The following is a 14,124-nucleotide window of genomic DNA, read 5'->3' as shown; positions in this document are numbered from 1 at the left end:
AATTTGTGAATTTGCAGTAATACCGTACTAGCTCTAACTAAAGTAGTAAGAAAAGCTACAGCTTGTATAAGTTGTATCTGGAGGTCAAACTGACTTTGTCTTATGAAAAGCCCATCATGGAATTGCTTGGCAACAATTCTAGGTTTATTTATTACATTTTTTTTCTTAATCAACTTTCTTTTGTTAGAACAACACATTCAATCATAAAACATAATTTGATTATCTTCTATGGGCTAGGGAAAAAGTTTCTTACCCATCTAATTGTTTTAAATAGTTTGGAATGCCAGCTCATTTTTAAATAACTACAAATTGTATTAGAGTTGATTAGGGGGTGGGGTCTCATGGCCGCAGCACTGGGATATTTCCCACTCTCTTGGGAAATGTCCCCAAGTCCTATTGTCCAGGGGCCAGGCAGGGGCTAGCATGCCCCGCTGGGCGAACTGGCTTGTATCACACTGGCTGTGGTGAAACCTGACTGGCAGCCATGCCTGTTCCGACACAACTGCGGAGCCAGGATGGTAGCAGAATGATTCCATCTGGAAAGAGAATTGGAAGAGTTACATGCAGAGGGGAAGAATGGATTTCCTGTCTATGGTGGTAAGCAGAGAGTGTCAAAATGGGATTTTAGACTTTTGTTTCTCGCTTGGTTGCTGGACGGAATTAAAATGGCCTGAGATTGAAGAAAGCAGCTATCTGTGCAGTGTGGCATTTCGGTGGAAGCTTCTAAAGTAGCAAATTGCCCTTCATTTGATTTTTTCTAACTACTTAATTGGTTTTCTTTGAAATTCGCCATTTGGAATTTTAAACTTCTGTTGTGGAATCCTTATCTTTCTTTTCTTCTATAAACAAAGAGCAACATAAGACTGGAATTCAAATCACTAAAACCGGAAGGAACAATAAAAGAGCTATTTAGAGAAGACTTGGAAAATTGATCACCTAGCGACATCATGTGGCCGGAGGAAAAATAGCAGTTTGCTACAGGTTTAAAGACAGTATTCTTGCTGTCCATCTAATGCATGGAAGGAAGACAATGCATGGAAGGAAGACAATGTTGAAGATGAAATTATTTGAACTGAATTAAACTGATTTGAATTGATTTGATCTAATTGGACTGATTGATTTGACTGAAATTACATTTGGACTGCCTGATCTGACTGAACGTACATTGAATAATATAAAGTGAAATTAAATACTTTTAAGAATTAAATACTTTTAAGAAAATTAAAATTAAAATACTTGTAAGAATATTTAGAAGTTACTAAAGTTATTTAGAAGTTACTAAAAGATATTAGCACTTTCTTTTTCCTCTTTTCTTTTTCCTCACAAAGTTATAAATTATAAAAAGAATTTCATGTACATAATGAATGGGATTTATTAACATTTTAATCTTATGGGAGCTTACCAATGAAAATATATATACTCGCTCTATATATACAAATAGATAAGCAAGTGATATAAAGTGTAAAATGGAAGAATTATATAAGAGAAGAAAATTTAATGGCTTATAAATGCAAAAAAATGAAAATAGCTTTGATCATTGCGTATAATATAGGTGAGATATTTGACAATGATTATGATTATTTTTGTATGACATTTTTTTCTCTTTTGTTCTTTGCTCTCTCCTTTCTTTTTAAAAAATTATTATTCCGATTGATTGAATTATAAATTGTCTATTTGATTTATGGTGGTAAACAAAGTGGGAGGAAGGGGAAAAAAGAAAAGGGGGGAGAGCTACAATAACAGGAGTATGATTAATATGGGATAATAACTAGCACTAATTATGTTATGCATTATAAGAAAAGACAGATGAAACAATGAAGAGTTAAAATCAATAGATTAGGGAAGATTATCACATTGAGTTCGATAGTGGAAGATATTTAGAATTAGGGATAATATATAGATTAGGGAAATATGTATAGATTAGGGAAGATTATGGCACTGCATTTAGCAGTGAAAATAATTAGAATAGGGAAGATTATTGCACTGATATGACAGTGACACACAGATTAGGGAAGATTATTTCGCTGGGATTGGCAGTGGGGTTTATAGATTAGGGAAGATTATCACACTAAGAATGGCAATGGAAAATATCTAGATTAGGGAAGAATATTAATATACTTTTCGCACAAAATAGTGGAATAATAATGAAGAGATTGCAGAGGGAGGAAAAGAAAGTGACAAGAGCAGCGGCAAAAAAACAGTAAGGAATGAAAACACTAAAAATATTCTCTATAAATATCAATGGCCTGAATTCCACTATAGAAAGGAAACAGAAAATGACTAAACTACAGAAAGAAAATGCGGATATATTATACCTACAAGAGGTCCATATTAGAAAACAGGATGCTAAACTATTAGAAAATAAAAAACTGGGCAAATTATTTACTGCACTAGCAGATTAAAAAAAAAGAGGTATAGCAGTATACATCAGGGAAAGACTTCAACCAGAGCAAATCTATGTAGATAACGAAGGTAGAATACGGAGTATAAAAATCATGTGGGGAAGCAAAAAACCTTGCCAAAATGTGCCCGCACGTGCATCCCTGTGTATGATTTTGCTACCTGCACAGGTGCAGGAAGCATAATTTCACTCGATCCTGCACTCATGTTCCAGAGCCACGGAGCTACGTGCAATTAGCTGTTCTGGCAGCAGCCCACCTTTGCTCTACTCCCTTTGATTCAAAGTCATTTGTGAAAGGCCACAATATAGCAGACGGATACATTTAGCAAATCTAATTTGTAAAATCAAAGAGAAAAAGAAATGTATCTCTTTAAACTCCCCATTGACAGAAACCCCATCAGTTCTTGTTGTTCTGCCAACCAATATCTAATTATGGCCCTGGTACAAAGCAGGCATTCTAGGTGAGTTCTTGGTTATCTGAATCTAAACCTTCCCATGATCCCTTAACATGCAGCCAGAATAGAGTTATAAGAGAGGAAAATATACTCGCTTGAAGCTGATGCATTTAGTTTCCCTCAAATCATTGAAACGGTGATAGCAGTTGGATCACCACCATCCATTATCATTGGGACAAAAAAGGGTTAATTCCCAGCTCGTGTATATTCATGAGAAAAAAGGAAAATGAAGAGTTAGTTTCCTGATACCTTCTGACAAACATGTGCATTACAGCATGATATAAATTTCTCTCTGGCAGCTTTCTACTATCAGGCTTCATTAAGGATATAATTTATAATATTGTAACCTTCTTCTATGTACTTACTTAACCTTGATGCAGCTATTAACCATCACAAGATAATATCCAAAATTAATGTCAGGATAGTTAAGAAAAGTACATAAAGTCAAAACATTTGGGCTAAAAGACAATATTAAATCAAAATATGCTATACGTCACCGCGCGTCATGGCAGGGCAGGGTTGGGATCGGGGCTGCTGCTGCTGTGAGGTAGAATTCCCAGCGTGGGGGCGGGAAGCTCAAGTGTGAGCCGAGCCGAGAGCGGAAAAGAAACACCCCCCTCCCCATTTTGGGGCGAGAAGCAGCGAAGGGAGGAGCAGCTGCCGCTTCGCTTCGCCATGGATTGCAGCCGCCTCAGGACTCTTATTAATAGATAGCGCGCGAAGGGGGGTGGGGAAGGCACGCGCGAGACGCTGCTGTTGTTGTCGTCATCAACCGAGCCGAGCGCCAACTTCGCCTCTTGCGGTAAGGATTTTGGGAAGGCGTCACTTCCTAGAAGCGGTGGATTCCGAAAGCAGCTTCTTTTTTGTGTGTGCAAAAGTCGGTGCCGCCTCCCTCACGGCGGGCCCGGTTCCTCCGCGGCAGTCGAGGTGGGCGAGGTCGGGGCGCTTCCTTCCCATTGGCGCTCTCTTCAGATCCTCCTCCCCTCACTCTGGGTGAGCAGCGCGGCGTGGTGGCGGTGATGGAGGAGGAGGAAGAGGAGGAGAACGAGGGCGGCTGTCGCCCTTGAGGAGGCTGCCCTGGAGCCCTGAGGTTGAACTTGGAAAAGGGCTCACGAGGCTCCTGTCCTGCGGCTGCCCTTCTGGACTCTGGGGAGATGCCGCCTTCGGGAACGCGACCCTTTCAATTTTTTCCCAATATAAGACATACCCTGAAAGTAAGACGTAGTGGGGCTTTTGGGGATAAAAAGAAAGTAAGACACTGTCTTATTTTCGGGGAAACACGGTAGCAGTATTCCAGAGTATCCCAAAGCATCAGAAGGCAAGACAAGAAACAATGGATGGAAACTAATTAAGAAGAGAAGCAACGTGGGATTAAGGAAAAACTTCCTGACAATGAGGACAGCTAGTGGAACTAGTGGAACAGCTTGACTTCAGAAATAGGTGCTTCATCATTGGAGGTTTTTAAGAAAAGACTGGACAACCACCTATCTGAAATGGTATAGTATCTCCTGCTTGAGCAGGGGATTGGACTAGAAGACCCCCAAAGTCCCTTCCAACTCTATTCTGATTGATGATTGATGATGATTGACTTTTGAAGAATGGAATCAGAAAATAGTAGCCACAATATCAATAGTGTCAGTAATGATATCTGTTTCTATTGGATAGACTATGTCCAAAAGATGTTATTGAAGAAACAACAAAAGCAGAAAAACAGAGATGGTATCAAAACAGAATTTGCAGATGACAAAGCTAGATAATGATTTAGAAAAGGATGTTTTGCTAGATGTAGAAAACAAACTGGTGGAGACATTAACATTTAAAAGGAAATAAAAATTATAAACCAAGAGACTGGTGTGGAAATCTTTTTTTCTATTTGATTTATTAAAGAGACTTGTTAAAGCCTTGAAGAACTCTGGGCAATGGGACAAAGAAAAAATGAGGTCACATCCTATGACACTTTAACTAAAGATCATGTCTGTTGGATGTAAAGAGAAGGAATTGGATCACAGTTAATCTGTGTTGTTGTTACTTCTGACTACAGTTTGTATTGACATTAATTTTTATGAAAAATGAGGGTATTTTTGCCTGTTTTTTTTCCACAAAAATTGAGGCATATTTGGCTCCCACAACACCCAGGAGCTCCTGCCATGCTTCCCAGACCCTTTGCCTAAATGGGGCTGGTTTTGCCTTCTAATTACCCTATCTAATTATCCCTATGACTGGAGGAGGAATTCTGGGAGTTGAAGTCCACAAGTCTTAAAAGTGTCAAGTTTGAAGTTTTGTAAAAAGTAAACATGGTTGTAAAAAGTATATATGTTTGTAAAAAGTATTCTGCTACACTAGTATTTTATTAAATAATACATTACTACACCATTTGGTTCAGAATACTTTTTTCCTTGTTTTCCACCTCTAAAATCTAGGTGCATCTTATACTGCGGTGTGTCTTATACTGTGAAAAATATGGTACAAAAAACATTGATGATCTCATACCTGAAATCTTATATAAAAGCTCTAAAATATTATGAATGTTTCTTAATTTTGTACGTTTTAGAAACACAATCCAGTCATGCTTCCAAAATCCACTTTGGGTGAATAACAAAATAAATTCTTTCCTTTGCTAAAACAGACTGATGGCTTGTTTGCTCAGTGGTGCTAATAACCACCACACGGCAATTGTGACTTCATATATCTTCAGCATTAATTTATGGGACATAGTTGTTCAAATACTTTTTTATATATAGGATAATATTCAGATATTCATCAAATGCTTAGTTTTCTATTGCTTCCCCCTCTACGCTAAGCTATACTGTACCATTTTTTCTATTATAATCTGTATAAAGCTAGGAAAATGCATAATGCATTCTGGATATGGTCCAGAAATTCTTATGCTGGCAGAAAACATCAATTATCAGCAGGGTAAAAGACTCTCTGAATAAGTATGCCACATGTAAAACTTCTCAATTTATTTATCCAACATAATGATATAAAAGCCCAAAGAAAAGGAAACAGAGAAAGTGAATAGTAACTGAATAATTAGAGACTGTTGAAATACTTGGCCATCAAGTAGTTTACTCTACTACCATTTGCCAAATCTCAGATTTTGTGGTTTCTCTCTCCTGTATCAGGCTGCCAATTTCAAGGCCACTAAATTTTGAGCTGTCAAACATTTGACAGGCATACAACATTGCTATTTAAGTGCCTATATAACTTCAATGAATTTTCCTTATGAAAAGATGGAGCAAGATTATTTATTTAGCTAAGAAGTTGAGTGCCACAAAAACAGGGTACCAATGAAAGCATAAATATAGGGATTGGAAGCTAGTTTCCTTCAGGAATATGGTCTCCCATTCTTACCTGGTACATGATTCCCATCAAAAATTGTTAATGATCTGCAAGGATTATAATATTAGGGGAGGTGATCTAGGGTGCATAATTTATTTACTCTGTTCGTTTGGGGAAAGGAAACAGGCCCGAGAAAGAGAGAATATAAAACCAAAATGTATTTTAAATATATTATAATATATTTATTTATTTATTTGATTTTTATGTCGCCCTTCTCCTTAGACTCAGGGTGGCTTACAACATGTTAGCAATAGCACTTTTTAACAGAGCCAGCATATTGTCCCCACAATCCGGGTCCTCGTTTTACCTACCTTGAAAGGATGGAAGGCTGAGTCAACCTTGAGCCGGTGATGAGATTTGAACCGCTGACCTTCAGTTCTACAGTCAGCTTCAGTGGCCTGCAGTACAGTACTCTACCTGCTACGCCACCCCATGTGTGTATATATATATACGCATGTTTTTGCTGAATTTTTAAAATTAAGGGAGACTAGGATAGCGCTATTTCAGCCTTATTCTGGCCTCATCAACTAGCCATATATATTATTGTATAATTTTACTATTTTTCTTTCTCCCCTGCGCCCTCTAGTCAATGTAGATCACTAACATTTTGAAGAGAATAAAACTTCTTTTCCAGTGCTATTATAGATTACAAGCAGAGGTAGGTTCCTCCCGGTTCACACCGGTTCTATAGAACTGGAAGTAAACCATTATGACATTTATTTTATTTATTTAATTTGACTTTTATGCCACCCAATCCTGAAGGACTCAGGGTGATTTACAACAATATAAAATACAAAAACAATGAAAAGAAGTCAAATGTACAATCTAACTATAAAACCTTAATTAAAACCCAAGTTAAACTAACCAGTCAATATGCATGCATTCCATTCATAAAATTTGGCCATGATAGTTGTTAATTCATGGCTCCCAGGCTTACCGGCAAAGCCAGGTCTTTGTGGTCTGGACATCACCGAGCCAGTTCTGTCAATGGCAGTCTATGGATGCTGCCATCTTTTTGGTGGAATTTTTTTGCTGATTTTTGCTTCTGGGCATGCACAGAAACTGAGTTTTCGGCACTGCACAGTGCACCATCATCTTGGTTTTGGCTCCTTTTTTGGGGATTCTTTTTTGAGGTTTTTGCCACTGCGCATGCACAGATGCTGCACAAAGCATGGGGGGGTCCATGCAATGTGCACACAGCCACATGGCACGAGAGGAAGCGAACCGGTGGCAAGGTAAGTTAGAACCCATCCCCGATGACAAAGATTATTTTATAAACCTTGCAGATCATTAAGTGCAATTATTTAGCCCATGACTCTATGTTGAAGACAGGATTCAGATAGTCCTTGACTTATGACCACAATTGAGCTCAAAATTTACATGGCAATTGTTAAATGAATAATTCCCCATGTGATGATTTTTTTGCCATGATTGTAAAGTGAGTCACTACAGTTGTTAAGTGAATCTGGTTTCCCCATTGTCTTGCTTTTTGGAAGCTCCTTAGAAAGGTTGCAAATGACAACATCAGAACTCCAAGATGCTGCAATCATTGTAAATATGTGCCAATTGCCAAGCACCTAAAGTTTGAACACGTGACTGTAGGGATGTTTATAAGTGTGAGAACGGGTCATAAAACACAGTTCCTTTTCTTTTCAACAGACATTAAATAGAAGGTTGTAAGTCAAGGGGTTTACCTGTAAAAATGCGAATTGACAGTTAACTGAACAAATTTATTGAAAATATCCTATCACAGATTACATGACAAACTCATGATCTGATAAAATTATCTCAAAATGCTGTCCAAAAGAACACCCATTTGCCTATTGTTCATCCTATTAACTCCCCACTCCACCCACATTTACCTTGTAAGCAATGCTGTTCAGCACTTTCATAGCCAGGTCTGAAACATCAGGGTATGGATCAGCAGCCAGGTGTAAGAGGACTCTCCAAATTTGTGTATAAATACTATTGAAAGATACCCCTGGAAACAAAGAGGAATAAAGCAAGAAAATATATCTGAGTGAAAGTCAATCGCCAAATTGTCATTTTATATGATGATCCCAGGATGTTGACAATATATCAGACTTAATGGTAAATAAACAAAAATAAGACCATACTGTTTATTAATATGCAGAGTGCTTTGAAACAGGCGTATAGACTGAGGTAACTGCTTAACTCACAAAGGTAGGCTTACAATAGTCTACCTTTGAGGCATCTGGTCTAATTCATACATAATCACACAAGTATAAAACCTTGCTTTGTTTTTGATTTTAGTGTGACTTTCTGCTATTATTGCAATATATGCAGACCAGATTAGTACAGTTTGTTCAACAGAATGGCGATTTTTCTAAATCTAGCACCGCCATTAGAGGTTAGCCACAGTATTATTTGCATAGGAAATCAAGAATTTGAAGATGGATATAAATTATTGAAGCTCAAATCTGAAAAAGCCACTTCAGTATTTTTTTTTCTTTTGATGTGTCCCTCTGTTGGAAAAACAACAGATTAGATTATACTTTTGGGCAGTGATGGCGAACCTTTTTTTCCTCAGGTGCCAAAAGAGTGTGCGTGCATGCTATCGCACATGCGTGAGTGCCCATCCCCATAATTCAATGCCTGAGGAGGGTGAAATCAGCTTCCCCCGCCCCTCGGAGGACCACTGGAGGACGGAAATGGACTGTTTCCCAACTTCTTGTGGGCCCAGTGGGCTTGTGTTTTGTCCTCCCCAGGCTCCAAAAACTTTCTTGGAGTGAGGGGAGGGTAAAAACGCCCTCCCCCATCCCCCCAGAGGCTCGCTGGAAGCCAAAAAATGCCCTCCCAGAGCCTCTGTATGAGCCAAAAATCAGCTGGCTGGCACACACAGGCATGTTGGAGCTGAGCTAGGGCAACGGCTCGTATGCCAGCTGATATGGCTCCGCGTGGCACCTGTGGCACCCGTGCCATAGGTTCGCCATCACTGCTTTAGGGCGTCTAAACAAGATAAAAAACCAGAGTTATTCTTTCTTATCCCAAGATAATCATGCAAAGAAGCCCTAAATATGGTGATCCTCAATAGTAGCCAATGAACTTCTTATTCTATATGAATTTGTCTAATTCAAGCTTAAAGCCTCTTTATTCCCCCATGGTGCCATTGTTTGTGATAATGTGTTTTTAAATTTAGCTATGTATTCCATATGAAGAGGTAATTTGCCAGCATTCAAATTCACTTGATAATTTGAAGTTCCGCTTTTAACAGAGAAGGAGAAACATTTTTATCCACCTTTTTTACATGTTTGTTATAAACAATTCTAGGTGTTTCTTTTCTCTTTTTCCCCCAAGCAAAAATAAATGTATCACTTTTCCTCATCATTAACTTTTTTTTTTACAGGCGTGCAATTATTTGTGTAACTTTTACCAGTTCTGGAATATGCACTGACCAAGGTAATGGATTTAGATGAAGGCAATCTAATTATATTTTCTTATTTTGATTTTATCCCATTATCCACATTATTAACAATCCCAGGGGGAAACTTGTAGTAATCCCTCAGTAAATGAAATTAAAATCTAGCAATATCTTGAAAACTAACACACTTATTATGTCATAAAATTTGGTGAATTATAGTCTTTTGTGTCCGGTACATTAAATGTAATCCTAAACTACAAATATTTAAGTACCTGGGGAAAGATAAATTGTAAATAGTCAGAAAGGAAATCTTATTACTGTAACCATTTACAATATGGTTTAAGACACAGCCACTGCGATGATCAACATGGTATGGTCAACGGAATTGGCGATATTAAATATTATACTAATTATTTTGATAAATAATGGTTCAGGTATTTATATGTTGAAGTCTTATTTTCAATTTTCATTGTCCCAGAAATATCTGGCTTCTCTTCATCAAATGATTGCTTATTCAGTTTACTTATTTAACACATTTAAATGGCCACTGATCCAAACAATGGCAATCTGGCATATTGAATGGACATGCAGTTGTCCACAATAGTACCAATAGTGGGGAAAATAGGCTTTTCCTCAAAGCTGAAAAAATTGTGAATAATTTACTGACTAATGGTGTCACTAATGGACTAATGATGTCCAGATATGTAAAAGCACCACTGGGTATGATATTTCACATATTCAATTCATTTTTTATGCAGAAAAGTGGTGAATTGGGATTCCTCATTCATGAAATTAGGATAGTATTTGGTGGAAATCAAGTTTCTCACCTGTGTAATCTGAGAACAGAGGCCGTATAATCAGGGATCCCGATATACTGTGGGTGCCCACTTATTTAATTAATTTATTTATTTACAGTATTTGATTTTTTTATGCCACCCTTCTCGTTAGACTCAGGGTGGCTTACAACATGTTAGCAATAGCACTTTTTAACAGAGCCAGCATATTGCCCCCACAATCTGGGTCCTCATTTTAACCACCTCGGAAGGATGGAAGACTGAGTCAACCTTGAGACGGTGATGAGATTTGAACCTCTGACCTGCAGATCTAGCAGTCAGCTTTATTCACCTGCAGTATTGCACTCTACCCACTGTGCCACCTCGGCTCTTATCTTGATAAAACATTTTAAATCATTGTGATTTAAAGAGACATGTCAAATGAGCTTTTCAACCTGGGCAAGTGGAGTGGGTAATCTCATGTGATTGGTGTGCCATTTCTAGAATTAGAATAAACATCAAAGCGTGCTTTTAGTTACATTTGTTATTTTAGGAGATCTTAGATTATGGCTGGCATCTCATGCTCCTTCCCTACTTGGCACAATCTATGAAGGTCTTTTGTGTGTGAGAGACTTGGAGTCACTGAAAAAGCTTTGCTTTTCGTATATTCACCCAGGAAGACACAAACAAGCAGGCAAAATGATGAAAGCCAAGAAGATGGCAGCTGTCAAGGCATCAGGCAGCTTCTACCATTGGAAGAGCATTCTTCACAGCTCCTTTTTCCCTGATCAGCATATTGCCTCTTCTACTTTTATTTCCATGCAGGAAGTTATATAACCACAGCTGGGAAAACACAGGTATTTGAGATTATTTTGAAAGTTAATGAAAGACCAGCCGGAAAGGAAAAGAATCTTTCAATATTCCAATATTTTGTGTTAATGTGAGCCAACGTGTTTCTCTCAGGACTGAGGAATAAAGAATGAAGAAAGAAAAATACCTGCACAAGACTTTAATGAATCTGATCCTTTAAAAAAAATATCACCACTGAAATTCCTTTCACTCATTAGCTGAAGAGAACAGAAGGAATTTCTATGAATTTTTAGAACCGTTGCTCTCCTTCCTTATACAGTATATTATTTTCATTGAAAAAAAATGGCTCACAGCCCCTTGAATGATGCATCCAAATTAGCTGCTTGTCAAGCTTGAACTGACTGAGTCAGTGCATTGATGAAAAGAAATACTAACAGCAGGAAGGGGAAAAAGCTCTATTTTTGCATTAGGGATTGTAACGATAAAAAGAGATGCAGAGACAAAGTGCATGGCAGAAGCATATGCACTAAAAGTGCATCTCCAATGACAGCTCTGTGGGACTTCCAGTGAGGGTTCATGATAAACTAGTTATCCCTAAAGGAACAAGGATGGCACTGCAGCAGGATCAGAAGCCAGACGGTGAATTCTGGGCAGTAAAAATTCTCTGGAAGAAACAAAGATTATGAAATCAACCCACTTGTACTTTGGAGAGAAGCCCCTTGGGGATAGATGCAGAAAGGCGAAATTTTTGTGGCTGACATACGAGTCTAGGGATTTTAATCAAGCTTATCATCATAATGCAGCCTATCTGGACATAAAGTTTGCCGAGTCTCATTTCTTAATCACTTTCTAAATTACTTCTTAACTGCTTTTTAGCTACTGGGAATCTTTGAAATGACAAGGAAACTCTTGGGCAAGTTTCAAGTCTAAGCAAAATAAGTTTTGAATACAAATTTAAAGACTTGGGGTGACTAGAATGTTGATTTTAGAAAGTTACAAGTAGACTAAAGCTTTGATGGTGAACCTACGGCACACGTGCCACAGGTGGCACACAGAGCCATATCTGATGGCACACGAGCCATTGCTCTAGTTGACTCCAGTGTGCATGTGCATGCCGACCAGCTGATTCTTGGTTCACATAGAGGCTCCGGGATGACATTTTTGGTCCCTGGAGAGCTTCTGCGGGGGACAAGGGAAGACGTTTCCCCCCTGGCCAGGCTCCAGGGAAGCCTGGGGAGGGTAGAAAACAGTCCTACTGGAAATCAGGAAATGGGGGAGTGGGGTGGTGGTTATATGGGCATTCAGGGGAGGATCAGGGCAGTATGTGGGAGTTGTGTGTGCATGCGCAGGGGGATGGAGCACAGGAGCTTTAAATTATGGATATGGCCACACGTGGCGTGCAATAGCATGCACACACACACGCATGTGAACAAATATTTGATAGCAGAATTTTATCACTGATATTTAACCAGGCTTTTACCCTTCTCCCTAGTCTTATAGAATTTATACATGGTATGCTTGTTTGTATGATTGGTCTCTTAAATTGGGTTTTTTTAGATTGCTTTTTAATATTGGATTTGTTACATTGTTTTCTTTATTGTTGTTAGCCGCCCCGAGTCTTCGGAGAGGGGCGGCATACAAACCAAATAAATAAATAAATAAATAAATAAATAAATAAACAAACAAACAAACAAACAAAGTATTACAATTGTACTAAAAGTAGGTAAGATAACACTCAGTGTTTTAATTATCATTCTGTCTTGCTGATAAAAGATTCAAACAGCAGTATTAGCAAATGGATTGCAGCAATTGATATTGTTTGTTGTTAAAAATGATCAAATAAGGTTTATAAAAATTAGGTAGGCAGCAGATAATATTAGGTTAGTTGTAGATCTAATATACATGAATAAAAAGAAAGATCTATTTGCAATTTGATCATTGGATACTGAAAAAGCCTTTGACAAAATGATTGCTGTTTGACATAAATGTGTTTTACTTGCAGATGACATTCTTTTGTTTATTTAATTTTTTAAAAACTTTGTGTTATTATTCCGGTATTTATGCAAAAGATAAGATGCCTTTAGTAAAATAAGAGGACACTCTATTAATTGGTTCAATGGAGGTAAACATTTAGTTATCCATCCATTTAAGATATATTGATTCTCTATTTATATCAACTCTATTAAATATATAGCTTCAAATTCAGAAAATCAAAACCTCTCTCATTAATAGGTAATTACATTTTCTGTAAAGGTATTTTCAGAATTGAACAACCCATAGGAATTTTGTAAACAAAGAACTTATTTTAAAAAAAATGTTTTCCAGACATATAAACTGGAATTCCTCTTAGAAAATGTATTAATCTGAGAATAATATTCATTTTGACATTGTTCACCTTTCTCCACAGGCTAGGTTTTAATGATTTCCATCTATTGATATCTGAAGAATCCATTCATTTTTCCTTTATATTACTATTGTTAGTATTAGTATTAGGTTACTCAATTATATCCTTTGGTATAGGAGCCATGGTGGTGCAGTGATTAGAATGCAGTATTGTAGGCTAACTCTGCCCTTCCAGGAGTTTGATATTGACAGGACTCAAGGTTGACTCAGCCTTCCATCCTTCTGAGATGGGTAAAATGAGGACCCAGATTATTGGGGGAAATATGCTGACATTGTAAACCACCCAGAGAGTGCTGTAAAGCACTGTGGAACAGTGTCTAAGTCTAAGTATGTTTTTTAATTGCTACACCCGTAGCTAGATATTTCTTTTTCTTTACTATATTCACATTTCTTCTTTTTTTCCTAGTTTCCCCCCCTTTTCCCTTCTTGTTTTTCTTTTATTCTTTTTGAAGTTTGTATTAGCTTTTACCAGTATTTAATTGTATTTTTAATTGTAACGTTCAATAAAATTTCTATTAAAATGACGGCTCTGTAATTAGCTGGGCCAATTCAAAATTG

General features: G+C 37.6%; 1 protein-coding gene across 2 annotated transcripts in view; it reads right to left on the bottom strand.

Annotated features, from left to right (window-relative positions):
* The window catches only part of RPTOR (regulatory associated protein of MTOR complex 1), a 494,232-nt gene that overhangs the window by 113,127 nt on the left and 366,981 nt on the right, over window positions 1–14,124 (bottom strand). For both annotated transcript variants that reach the window (XM_070740207.1, XM_070740208.1), the window contains exon 21: window positions 8,061–8,179. In XM_070740207.1, coding sequence (XP_070596308.1) covers window positions 8,061–8,179 — 119 coding nt within the window. The remainder of the gene's footprint in view (window positions 1–8,060; window positions 8,180–14,124) is intronic.

The sequence above is a fragment of the Erythrolamprus reginae genome, chromosome 2 (assembly GCF_031021105.1).
Source record: "Erythrolamprus reginae isolate rEryReg1 chromosome 2, rEryReg1.hap1, whole genome shotgun sequence".
NCBI lineage: Eukaryota > Metazoa > Chordata > Lepidosauria > Squamata > Dipsadidae > Erythrolamprus > Erythrolamprus reginae.
The sequence above is the reverse complement of the archived record's forward strand: the minus strand, read 5'-3'. Positions and strand labels throughout refer to the sequence as shown.